This window comes from Strix aluco, chromosome 8 (assembly GCF_031877795.1).
Source record: "Strix aluco isolate bStrAlu1 chromosome 8, bStrAlu1.hap1, whole genome shotgun sequence".
Classification (NCBI taxonomy): domain Eukaryota; kingdom Metazoa; phylum Chordata; class Aves; order Strigiformes; family Strigidae; genus Strix; species Strix aluco.
In genome coordinates, this window is record NC_133938.1 from 4,427,484 (window position 1) to 4,441,325 (window position 13,842).

The 13,842-nt window shown below is 43.6% G+C and overlaps 1 protein-coding gene across 1 annotated transcript in view; it reads left to right on the forward strand.

Annotated features, from left to right (window-relative positions):
* The window catches only part of LOC141926794 (cytochrome P450 2J2-like), a 131,884-nt gene that overhangs the window by 113,077 nt on the left and 4,965 nt on the right, over positions 1–13,842 (forward strand). Inside the window, 5 exon segments of the mRNA XM_074833192.1 lie at positions 8,166–8,374; positions 9,922–10,084; positions 10,729–10,869; positions 12,526–12,686; positions 13,446–13,622. Coding sequence (XP_074689293.1) covers positions 8,166–8,374; positions 9,922–10,084; positions 10,729–10,869; positions 12,526–12,686; positions 13,446–13,622 — 851 coding nt within the window.

Below are 13,842 nucleotides of genomic sequence, written 5' to 3' on the forward strand. Positions count from 1 at the left end.
TTACTAGATAGAGATTAAGGTACCCAAGGTAGTCCCCAGCCTGTGTTTGACCAATCTGGAAAAAATTCTCAGGAATCACCAGCCAGTATTTTATTATAGTTAGATCAGAAGCCAGACTGGATTTGTCGCTGTAATTGTCTGAGACGCAAGTAAGAGCCCTTCAAGAAGCTACCATTTCTGCTACAAAGAGAGCACAAATTTGCACCTTTCCAGGCCACCCAAAAAATTATCTTTGAATTGTCAAAATAACCCTTTATGCAGAGGAATCAAGAGCTTGGAAGATATCCAAAAATGTGTTAATCTACACTTTTTAAATTTCTCTTTTTATATAAGGACGGGAGGAACTAATAATAAGCTTGTAAATCATGTGGTTAAGTTTAAAGAAAAATGCTTTGGGAAAGTTTTCTAGCCTTCTGCAAGACATTTTGTTTTTATTCCTTCTGTCTCCACAAGACTTTTGCCTTCTACCGTTTGCCAGCAGGAGGAAGACTGGAAAAATTCTACTGTTCCTGTCATCGCAAGGGACAATTGTGGAGTGGTTTTATTGTTACCCTTCTCCTTCTGGTAGAATGAGATCAGACCCTCCATTTAGCTAAAGACAAGGCATCCTCTTTTTCGTTCCAGATGTCCTAAGCTATTTGTAAACAATGAGAGCTTTTGTCATATTCAACATGAAGTTCAACACTTCGTTGCATGTTTGTGAGCCTTTGAAGACTGCTGTGCTCCACCTTTCAGGTAAAAGGGCTCACAGAAAGTCTTTGAGGCAAAGAACACGCCAGTTCCTGGTTTCCATGCAGGAGGACTTCCCCAGAAGGACTCATAGCAAGCACTGGCCTCCCAGACTAAATGCAATATCTACTTCTTTTAAAGGTTTATACTTAACAAGAGCATCTTGCTAAGATATGTGCGTGATGGGGGGAGAGCAGCCTTTTGCAGGTCTTGGTGGTGGCTTTATTTTAGGGTGGTCTTCTGGCCACTTGGAGCTAAGCAGAAATGAGCTGTAAATTTACTTCCAAGGGCAACTGTTTGGTCCATGGGATTTTAAGCACAAGAGGCCAGTCCTGCATGTTTGATAGCAAGCTCAAGGCTTTACCTTCCACCTCAGCATAATTTGATAGAAAGTTTATCCATTACCAACCTGTGTTGGTTCGGTTCCCTTTGTTCCCAGAAAACAAAGGCTCTGTGTTCACAGCTGTATCCCCCCATACAAGCGTTTCCTTCAACTAAACAAAAGCCTGCTAAATAAGAACGTCTCTCCCTTTGGGTAATGATGCATTCCCCCATGCTCATGGTATGCGATATTCCCTTAGTTCACTTATTTTGTTACTTTTTACAGTTCAGTTTCCATACGCCGCTACTCATGTGTGGTGCCAATGCTGTTGGTGATGAATTCCTTGCAGAGCTGACTTGAGCAATGTCTCTCTGAAGTAATCATTCTCTGTCTCCCCAGCGTTTAGCTGAGTACATAGTCTCCAAGACCTTTCACCAAGCATCCATCAGCAATAAGATCAAGCTAAGCAAGACACTTCCCTGTTCCAGAGTCTGAGCAAATCACATGCCTATGTTGTAACTAATTATTTCTATTGGCTGATTGTTTTTTAATCGCCTGTTTTACAGGTAAACAGATTTATCTTAGGAAGGCAAAGGTAATAATGAGGTTGGGTTTTATTCATTGCCTTCCTTCAGAGACTGAAAAGCTGGATGCTGAAATAGGTGTAATTTAGCTGTACAGAGAAGTCACTTGATTTTCATACCCAGGCAGGATTGCTGGAAAAGATTGGGAAAGCCTGAAAAAATTGTGGAGCCTCCTAACAGGACTCCATAAATGACTTACATTAACCATGTGGTCTCCAGCCTCCAACTCCTCATGAATATCCCCATTTAAAATTGAACATTTTTTAATTGGCAAACTCCCTGGAGCAGCTGATTTCCAGTGCAAGGAGCCCACCTCATAGACCCCACATTCAGGCAGCTCAAGTACATCAGCCATTTGTGACATTCAACTCAGCCTTAGGATCCTAGGTGCAAATCTGAGCATGGGCATCTTGCAGAGAGCTCAGCAACTGATCTGGCAACCGTGATGCTGTTTGTACTTTCCTTGTATTGCAGAAGCACTCAGGGCTGGCTCAGAGCACACAACCCATGGATCAAGGAGATCCAAAAAACCAATGCTTGACCCAAAATGCTTACGAATGAAAAGCCAGAAGGGTGGATGGAAGCACAGGAGACAGAAAAGCACTGCTCACTGGTACAATTCGGCTGCAATCAGGGGATTGCAGGAATGGGAACAGACCATGAAAAGCTCTTTCAGGCCTACAAAATAAGGAAAGGGAAGAATTCCACCAAGTTAAAATTCTTCAAGGGAATGTATGTGCATGCTGTAAGGTAAAGCCATGGGCAGATAGCACTCCCTGGGTGATGTCCCCACCCATGGCACTCCTGCACATTTTTTTTGAACTTGTTCTTAAAGAAATCTGGGTCTTGAAAACAAAAAGCTATAGCTAGAGATATTCAGTGTCTGCCTTCAGTTTAGCATGGCCAGCCTTGGAGACCTGAACCAATGTGAGTACCATCAAGTGCTCAACAGTGTCTGTACGAAACAGTCCTCCATGGGGTGAAAGTTTGGGTCCCCGACTCCTGGAGTTTTCTCCTTTGGAAGGACCCTTCTCCTTTTTCTTTCCATCACTGCAAAAAAGCTGTTTGCAGTGGAAATTTTACTAGGGCCAGGTTTTCCTGCCTGTCCCCCCGGCCTTGGAGAAGGAGGAAGACCTATACCTGCTGTTTGCTTCTGGGCAGGGGGCACCACGAAGAAAACGGGACCCAGCCGTCTGGCGATGGCTTTTTCAACTGGATTTTGGTTTGCCTGCCGGGCTGGGGTTGCAGCTGGCTGGCCTGATCTCCTTCCCTCCCTCCCACCGGCTCTCACTGAGAGCAGAACATGCCTTCTCCTGCTGATTTCTGCTTGCCATATTGATTGCAGCAGGGTATAATGGAGACAAGTCAGGCAGAAAGCCAGCCACCCTTGGGAATGATTAAAGAGCAAGCAGAGAAGGATAGATGTGAAGAAAAACAGGCTGACACTTAGGACGTGGTGGATTTAGAGCAAATTATGCCCCTTTCTCCACCTCACCCCAACCCAGTGCCCGGGACAGTGCAGCAGCACCTTTTTCAGCTCTGCCCAAAAGAAGCATCTTACCGACCGCCGTGTACGCAGGGAACAAAATCCCCAGAATGTGTACAATATCCCTATTGTGCATGGATTTGCAGACTGATTATTCAGAGCGTAGCCAAGGAAAGGTAAGGCTATGACCCATTGTTTTCGTGCGATCAATTGAATACTGTCATTTGCATTTAAAACGCTCCGAATTCGCACTGTCAATATGCCAAACAGCTGCTCGGGCTTTTCAGCATTCCATGGTGACAATCACACTATCGTACATCATTGGCACCAGGATTTGCAATACTCTCAGTGTCAAAATTTTGTGGTTTTTTTTTTTTTTAAGAAAAAAAAAAATCCCCCCCCAAAATACCCAAACCTGTGAAAAATCCACTTTTAAAATGGTGGTGTTCAATACTGCTAAGCAGGCCTTCACAGATGCCAACATATCAAAATTCATCTCTTTTCTTCCTCTCCTACAATTAAAAGGTACTTAAGAAAGAGGCTGTTCCTGATAGATCCACCTTCTGTTTTCTCCTTTGTATGCGTATTATTCATTAGCAGTCTAATAAGAGTTTCAAAATGCTCTGTGCCTCTGCCAGCAGGGCATATGTATGTAGACATGTGCTTGTGACAGATAAGTACATAAACAGCATATTGGCACCAGAAAGACATCTGTGCCTAGAAAAACGCTTGTGATATGTACATAAATGACATTTTAGCTCTAGTCAAGTCCTTGTGGCTTTGAGAGGAATATGTGACTGTACGCTTCTCTGTGAATACTGAAAAGGTGCATCTTAGAAAGGAGAGTATTTTAGAGGTTTATGGAGAGTCGGAGGAAGAGCTCGGATACGGGAAGCTGCCCCATGCGAACAGCCGGGGTTGCAGCCCTGGCTCTGCCAGGTTGCGGCAGACGGCGGCAGAGTCTTGCCAGGGGGATCGTGGGCGGTTGCCGCCGGCAGTGCCGTGAGCACGGCCCCCTTGGGGGGAAGCACCCGGCACCCCCGAAATCTGATTCGATACGTCCGTATGGGGTCTGCCGTGCGGGGTGGCACGGGGTTGGCAAAGGCAGCGCAGCTCCTGGCTGCGAAGGGAATAAAATCTTGGCCCAAAGACCAAAAAGTCAGGGGGTGATCCAGGGTCTGGAGGCACGGGGGGTGCTCCCTGCGGCACTTTCTGCTACCTGCATTTAATTATCTGGCTGACAAATCTGAGTGCGATCCCTTCAACACAACTGTTTTCTACAGAAGGAAAGGGACATTGTCGTCCGTTACAGAAGGGTACTAAGCGTCCTGTCTTCTGGGATCCCTCCTGGATTGCATAACGGGTCGCTTTGTAGGTCTACTCACACTGCTTGGATTAGGCTTATAATGCCTCAGTTTACCCATTCATGGTGACAGTTGCCTGCTTTATAGCTTTAATTAGTGCTGGAAACATTGTTGTGGCCAGGAGGCTCTTAGGAAAATCTGGAGAATATTTACATCTAGTCTTAGGTAGGAGAGAGATGATGCAAAATTGGAGGCATTTTAATATTCACCACACACACACAGCAGTAAATATGGATTTGGCTCCCTGATTTTGGGGCTTGGAGTCAGACTCCCAGAGATATTTGAGCCCTGAGCTCCCATGGGAGCATTTATGTCTCGGTGAAATCACACCAAATGAGGAACTTAAGCTTAAGGACTGGGTTCAAGCATGTTTTTCCTGAGCTTGATCTGGGAGGTATGGGTGCCCCAGCACTCTCCGTTCCTTGCCTTCTGCAATTACAAATCTCCTGTAAATTTCTTTTGATCCAGTAAAGCAAATCCTAAAAGAAAACAAGTGTCCAGAGCTGCCATTGCCTCTGACTTCATTAGGACTCACGTGGACTGGATCATGAAATGGCAGCTACACCTGTGTGAAAGCCCTCTGAGACATGGCCTTAACATGCGCATCGGGGTGGTCACTGCTGTTTACCAGCTTGCCCATGGTGCAAATGCCATCACTCATTTGGGTTTGACAAAAGGAGGAGAGAAGCAGCAAAATATTCCTTGATGTAAATCAGGATGGATGCTTGGATTTCACTGGAGCCGGTCAGTTGACATGACCTGAGCACGTGGCTCCCTGGGTGGGTAGGGGTCTCACACCTCCAACGTGGTGGATGGAACCACAGTGGTGGATGAGCTGTTACTTGCCTGAAAAAAAGTGTTTGGGGGGAAAATTGTCTCCAGTCATTCTCATTTTGCATGTGATTTTTCCTACATATGTTTCTAATCATTAAGAAATTCTGTAGCTTAAATAATGCTCTGAAAGTACGGTAACTGTTGGACTACATTCTGTTGTAACCTTATTGAATTTCACTTCTCTGGAAAAAATAATGGGATACTATATCTTGAAAAACAAATGGTAATTGCATTTTTAACAGAATGTTTCTCTTTGTGTTTCAAAACCTTCTGCACACAGTTAGACATCTAGCCAGGGAAGAAGGTACAAAGCATATGGGCCAATTTCTGTCTGTTGGCTGTTCAAGATGCCTTAATATTCAAGCAGTGATGTGTTTATGTCCATGCAATATGGCACAATTTATCTACACGGTATCCATGAGCTCAGGTGAGGTGGTCAAAAAGTTGTGTACTGGGGTCAGAAGAGGTATTCAAGGAAGAACTGGGGAAGGTGGGTTCACATCCTGCTCCCTATTAGATGTGTGGGTGTACATCCTTATATTAATTCACATTTTGGCTATTTGGACCACAGAAGACCAATCTTCCTGTGTTCATGGTGCTGGTCAGAGGCACGGGTTCATCTTCCAGGTGACCAGGATCTTACGGCTAAGGGTCTTGTTGAGACTGCAAAAACAGGAGTTGTCCAACACCTTTGTACTGCCCATGCGCCGCAGTGATACGACTTCCTCAGTGCTTTGGGGATTTGCACATCACCACGTGCTGAGAACTGATTCAATTAAAGCCTGGGACCCAAAATAGCATCATCGCAACACAGTTTGGTAACACGCTGGTGTTATTGTCTACCAAGGTTAGGAGAACCCTGGTAATACTGGAATGCTCTTCCCTAATTTTTAGTAAATCTGGCGTGTTAAGAACTTTGTGAAGAGATGTATTTGGACATGTGAAGCTTCAAGGCAAAGTAATAGGCTTGAGGTTTCTGACTGACAAGACACATGTGAGTACATGCAAAATGTGCTCCTCCTGCTAAAAATAACATTTCTCCTGTCAACCACGATGCATCCACCCCCACAACACCACCCAGAAGAACACATTAACACCTTGGCTTTGCACGTAGCCCGATTCACAGCAGCCACAAGTGGTAGAGGGATCTGCACTCTGTGTGCATGCTGACAAATCATATGGCATAGCGAAGAACAGGGGAGTGAAACTGGGCTAGCAGAAGTTGACGCCTTATCATCACAGTCCCTTTGAGCATGCTGTAGGCTGACACCTCCACCAACCGAGTCATCTCCCCGATGCCAGGATGAAGAGCACGAGCCCACTATCCTGATTTAGCCTCTGGTAAGTGAGGCTTGGCTTGCCACACCAGGAAGGCTGGAATAGGTACGTTGGTGCAAACAGGTACAGGAGCATCACGGGTGCAGCTGCATGGGCACAAGCAAAGCATGTCCAACCACAGCTGCTCACAGCTGTGCTACTTTAACATGTAAAATATAGATCAGTGATGTGAGACGTTTTTCTCATTACTGCTCCCCACTTCATGACTAATACCATCTAGAAACCTGTAAATAATATTTCAAGGCAAGAAGTGTTGGGTTGCAGGTAGGTATTACCCTTAAAATGGACTCCTGCAAAAACTAAGGTGCAGGTCTGTCATACAGCCTGTGTGTGCTTCTGCTGGCACTGCAGTCACCAAGGTGATGAAAGACATGGGCAGCAAAGCTTTCAAAAGTGGTGAAAGACTAGAGAATACCAAACTTTTTTCCCAATTATTATTTCCTATGAAAATTTGCTTTTTTTTCCTGAAAAATTAAAGCTTTCTGAAAAATGTTGAAGACAATAAAAATTTACCGTTCTGAACTTCTCACCATGACTTCTAGGCAAATAATTTGAAAAATCATTATTAACAGTTTTGCTTCAGTATAAATTTAGATTGTTTGCAAAGCAAATCTCTAAAAGAAAAAAAAAAAAAAGAGCTGGAAACAAGTTGTAGCTAAAATATTGGCAGGCAACGCGAGGTTGAGTCACAGTCACAGAGGTCACTGTCAGTCCACTGCAGCCTTCCCCTGGGACAGTGTGAAGCCTTATTCAAAGGAGATTTTTGGAAAACCCAGGAGATATAAATGCATAAGTTCCAATCTGCCCTTTAGCTGGCAAGCGCATGAGCCCATGTTCTCACTCTTGAAATTAAGCTCGTTTAACTCTCATTTAAGTGTCTGGGCTCTCGCAGTGCTTCTCTTGTCCAAACTTCACCTGATGACTCTGGCGAAGCTGGGCAGGCTTTGGTGGGTGCTGAAGGCATCCGGCCCTTTGAAGATGGCGCTTAGCACTTAACAGGATCAGCCCATTAGCAACTTGTATGGTGTCCATCACCTCAGATGCATTACTGTTTTTTAAATCACGCAATGCCCACCATATGTAATTGGCCAAGTAAGCTGCTTTCACCTAACCTCAAATGTTTATAATGCTTATAATCCCAGCTAGGTGTCTGTATAAAGGAGCTCCTTGTTAAGGGCAGAAGGGAGGAATATTCTTCTATAAGAAAATTAGGGAGTTAACAGAGATGTAAAGCTAAACTTTTGCAAGATTGCTTGTTTGGCCAAATGTTTTGAGGTTTTGGGGTTGTTTTGGAGATTTTGGTGTTTTAATTTTGTTATTCAGCAGGTGCTCTGGCAGTAGCTGTACACAAGAAAGTAGCTCGCCCATGACAAGTCCTGTCCCCAGTAAGCTATCTGTATCTTAGCTTGTTTTGTTTTCTTTTCTTTACAGTCCTTTCTTACTCCTGTTTTAGCAAATGTGAGCAGCATCTAGTCCCTTCCTGGGATGAAAACCTGTGAGTTCTTCAGCCAAGATAGAGCTTCAATTTTGGCCTGATTTGGTTTCTCTCTTGGAAAAGCTGAACGGTCGAGTGCTCTTGGTGGTTCTGGTCACATTTTTGATTATTGACCTCGTGAAGAAGAGACGATCCAGGAATTTCCCTCCAGGGCCACAGATCTTTCCTCTCATGGGAACCTTTGTGGACTTTAAGCAGCCCCTCCATCTTGCGCTGCAGAAGGTAAGAGCTCCATGGACATTTCTCCTACTAACAATAATTTACCTCTTCAGTGACTTTTGTCACCAAACCTGTAAAGCAATGGCAGCCTCTGAAGAACTAGCTATATAACCACGTATGATAGAGGATCCTTCTTAGTTTTATCTCTTACTATCACCTCCTCTTCCATGGGAGTAGGAAGGTCCAATGGAAAAGAAACCCATAATGGAGGAAGACCTAAATGCTCCTCCTCTTTCTTCCCATCTGACCATGATCTTTTTCTGCCCAGGAAGGGTTCAGAGGGGCTGGGACAGCTGGCAAATGCTGTGAAAGAAATGAACTGGGCTGTGAAGCTCACCTCTGGAAATTGTCTTGTCATTATGTCTGCTCAGAGGCCAATGATTTGCCCCATTACATCTCAAAGAAACATTTAAGACCCTGTTAGCCATCCCTGTGGCTTCTTCTGTGTTTCAAAAAGAGGCAGTGATTGCTCTGGAAAGGTTTCCAGAGCTTTGTCTCCCTCCAAAGCCAACAAAAGTGAGATATTTTATACATGCTGAGTATGCTTCTCTGAAAAAGTGGAAAGAAAATTTCTGACTTGCTGGTTGCAAATGTCCTTTCTGGTGACTGTTTATCTCTTGCTTTTACTTAGCAGGCTGACACCAGTCTATCTACCCTGGGTTTTCAGAGGCCAGTAACATGGGTGTCCCCCAGGGGAACCCTTGGGGATGGCTGAGGCAGTGTGCTCAGGATATTTTGTCAATACACACAATTATTATTAATAAAATTAATTGCGTTCATTTACATGCACACAATGACTGAGACACCCATTTAGCCCCTGACTGGTTTCACATGTCACTACAGCAGTTCAGCATGACCATGTGTGTCCTTTTATGTAGGCTCATACTAAGAAGCAGCTCCTTGGCAGAGTGAGGCCTGAGAGATTATATGATCGCCCTTTGCTCTTATAAATCAGGGAGTTGAATGCTGCTCAGGAGACACTAATGCTAGCAAAGTCCATGCAAGGAAAATGGCTATAATTTGGCCATAAATGCCAAATTCAGGTTTAAAATTAGAAGGAGGTTTCTAGACATCAGCAGTTGGAGCCACTTTCTAAATGGGATAGCTGGAGCAAGAAGCCACACTACTTTAGACACAAAGTTGATGAAAGGGATTATTTGTTGTACTTTGCCCTCAGCACCCTCGTGACCCAGGGTGGTGCCTTCACCCCTTGTACCCTTCCTGTGAACAAGCAGAACAAGACAAAACAAGTAATGTCCTTGATACAAGTTAAATTGATGCAAAGGCCTGGTGAAACCCAGGTCATACCGATAGAAGTAAACCATCTCTCCCACACTATGGATCTCTACCAGGTTTTATGCTGTCTCCAGCCTTCATGGAATAGTTTAGATTGGATGGGACCTGTGGACTTGGGTTTGGGTTTTTCTTAAGTCCCCTTGCTCCAGGCAGGACTAAATTCAAAGTTAGATGCCATTGCTTGAGGTCTTGTCCAGGTGAGTTTTGAAAATCTCCACCTTCTTGCCCTCGGAGGGTGATGAACTCTCTTTCAGCTTACTGATCAGTATGGGAACATCTTCAGCGTGCAGTTTGGAAGTCTGACTTTTGTGGTCGCCAATGGATACCAGATGGTGAGAGAAGCTCTTGTCCACCAGGCTAAAATATTTGCAGACAGGCCAAATATTCCACTCCTCCAAGAAATATTTAGAGGCTTTGGTAAGCACAGCTATCAGGATTTAGGTACAAATTTTTCATCTATTTGCAATGATAACAATTAGGGTGAAAGAAACAAGTTGAATTCAATCCTTGCTAACTGCACCTATAAAAGCTTGCACAGAAGAAGGCAAGAACTGAATTCAGTCTAATAATCTCACAGGTGTACATTTTAATCTCTCTGGGATTTAGGGATGATGATGGGATCAAAGTCAGGTCTTGATGAAAGAGAAGAAATAAAAGCAAGCTGCCCAGCAGTCAATACACTTGAAGAATTTTCCCCTCGGTTTTAATTTCTCCTTTACTTTTTCTCCCCCGGTTGCATATAGCTCCAGAGACGGGGTATGGTGCTCCTGCCTGCAGCTCTGCCAACAGCGTGATAGTACTTATAGTATTTTGGCTTACACCTTTTTTTCCCACGCAAAGTGACAAAGTAGCAGATTAAAGCAAATCCATAAAGCTAGATCTTTAGCATAAGCCAATTACTCTTGAATTTTAATTCCCAGGCAAAGCTATAGTTTTTCCATGTCTATGGGGTGTATTTGCTTTGGTTTGGGTTTTTGTTCAAGATGAATGGCCATTTCTGAATCCTATCACTCATATGTGACCCAGAGCAAGGTTTGTTTGCTTGTTTTTAATACCTACAGGGCTCATATCATCAAATGGGCATATATGGAGGCAACAGAGGAAGTTTGCTTCAGCAACACTGAAAAGCATTGCTGTAAGTTTTGAGGAAAAAGTGCAAGAGGAGAGCTGGTACCTTGTGGAGACAATTGAGGAGGAGAAAGGTGGGCAGTTAAGGCATACCGCCATGCCCAAAGCTTCCAGCTAAATGAATGATGAGAATTAAAACCCTTACTCTGACGCAGCTCCTAACATGCAAAACATTTCTTCAGTAGCGCAAATCTCTATCTTACACTTCCAGACTGTGCCTTTTAGCACTTATTTTAGACCTCAGGCCTACTATTTTAGTTCTTCCTTATTAATATTAAGCAAAGATATACTAACTAGGTGTTTATTAAAACTTGCATGTTTATATGGCTAAGAAAGACTCTCCTGTATTCTGCAAAGTAATAAATGCAGCTCTCCTGCTATCAGGCATGTACGCTCAGAGGCTTAGTTAACCTCTGCTTGTCCTTGGTTTTGCAAAGTATTTTAAAACTTGTTTAGTCAGGCTTTCCTTTTGTATCATGCACAGATGAAGCGTGTGCCTTGCTCTTTTATGGTCCAGCTTTTAAGAACTGCCAGAGGGATATTAGTAAGAATAATTTGTATGTTGGTACATGGGTGATGTTGCACTTCAGCTTTAAATAGAAGCAGATGGGGTTTAGCTAATTCTATGGAGCTATATATAGTAAACAAGAAAGATCTAAACAGGAATTGTGAAATTATATACTGAACTTGCTCCATTTTAATTGCTGTTGCACTGAACAGGCCAAATACTTCATGTTGCCAATTGATTATAGTCCTTTATAGTCCTAATCAATAAACTAATTAAGCTGCTGGTTTGGGCCTTTCTTCCCATTAGTAATGACAAATAGTGATCATGTCCATCACTCTAATATCTGAGCACCAGCCCAGTTTAATTACTTTCTTGAAGAGTGGAGACATCAGCAGTCCTGTGCAGAGTGCCTTGCATTTCAAAGTGATGCTCCCCAGTGTCCTGACAACTCAGGGCTGGACTGGCTGTGTTACTGATATAAGTGTCTCATATCATGGCCAGTAGCTCTCCAGGCTGCCTAAAAGTGACCTAGGAGATGATGGGCTCTGCTTGACAGCTCTCCCAAGGAATGCATATGTGACAATGTCACACCATGCTTTGCTCTTTTAGGAGCTGATGTGCATCACATCTATGGGCCATATGAGCTATTGCTGGATTTTACAGGTGGGCACAGAGACTTGCAATCCTCTCCCTCTCCCCTCTCTCCTCCATCTCACTTGATTTCTTTGTGGTGGACAGTTAAAGGCCATTGCAATGACATTTTTTGCAGTGTGGTTAGTTCTGAGTTCCCTGCCCCAGGCTAAGCTTTGAGGGACCCTCTCCTCGTGTTTAAAATTGGCACCAAAACCACACTGGGGCACGCAAATCTGACAGCCATAGCGTGGCATGCTCCTGGTTGATTTCCCTGGAAAACGGTTCAAACCCTGCTTCAGCAGCTCTGTGCTAATGTTGGTGTGTGCCAGCAGCTTGGGCTGTCCTCAAGAAGGGGATGTCCTCAGAGAAGGGATGTCATGACACACAATGTCCAACCTCCATCGGGATTCTGGAGGCGATGGGGGTGGTGAGGACCCCAGGACACAGGGTGAAGACTCAGCATCACCACTGGTGAAAAGTAGGTGAGGTCTCACCCCAATTTCACAACTGTTGATCTGGTAGAGAATGTGGTTTTGACTGAGACTTTAAAGAAAAAAAAGAAAGCTGTCTTTCATTTTGTTTCCTCCAGGACAACAATTTGACCCTCATAACAAAATTAACAGTGCTGTTTCGAACATCATCTGTTCCATAACTTTTGGGAACCGCTTTGACTACCATGACAACCGTTTCCAGGAATTACTGCACTCGCTGGCTGAAATGCTGCTGCTCATCGGAAGTTTCTGGGGCCAGGTAAAGCCAGTTGGATGCTTTTCTAGCTTCAGCTGCATGTAAGTGCTCAGAAACCAGAGTTTCTAAGGCACTGATGTAATCTGCTTTTCCCTGTAGAAAAGAGTCATGTTATAAGGGAAATGACCATGAGTATTGTTTTACATTAGACTGGGTTTATACACAAAATCCACCAGGAAAGAAAAGAAGCAAATTAAAATTATTGAGGCACATGGAAAAAAAAAACACTACAGGATTGTAAAACCAATCTTATGACTGATATAACCAAAAAACAATGGAAAAACCTTAAAAACATCTATGTTTCTGCAAAAAGAAGAGCCAATTAGTAGCACTCTCTGTGAAAATTCCCATCAGACAAAACTGTCTGAGAGTCCAGGTTTATAACCAAAATAGGTGGATTTGCGGACACAGCTTCTACATGGCTGCACACCACAGGTCAGGTCTGATCTCTGTCCCCTCCAGAAACCCAGCACTAAGGGGCTTCTCTGCATCCACACTGATTTCTGACTCCAGCAGCCACCTCACATTAGATGATAGATTTGGCCACTCACTATTAGGGAACTTTATCAGCAGAAAACTTCTGGCCAATTCTTATCTTGTTTGTACTTGTTTACCTCTGTAACTAGATTGACCTTTGTAGCAAAACTAATTTTTTTTCCTGTTAGCAAGCAGAGCTAACAGATTGTACTATCATCTCACCTATGATACCTGCTATTTTTTAACTCAAGAAATGCTCTTTTGCTCTGTTTGATTTCTCACCAGTTGTATAATGCTTTTCCTTTGGTCATGAGATGGCTGCCAGGACCCTTTAGGAAAATCTTCAGGCACTGGGAGAAACTTCAATAGTTTGTGAACGGAGTGATCGCAAAGCACAAGGAGGATTTGGACCAGTCCAAGGCCAGAGATTATATTGACTGTTATCTGAAGGAAATAGAAAAAGTAAGAGGGAAATACCTAAAGCCACCTAAACCTTAACCCATAAAATGAGCAGACAAGACTCAAGGCTGTTTTGTCAGAGGAGCTCATGCCTCCTGAGTTGCCTTCTCCCTACCTCTTTCACATCAAACTTTTTAGCAACAGCAGAAGTCTGATCACTTTGAGAACACACAGATTTTATTTTTTTTTTTCATTTGAAAGTATTTACACTTTGTCTTCTTCC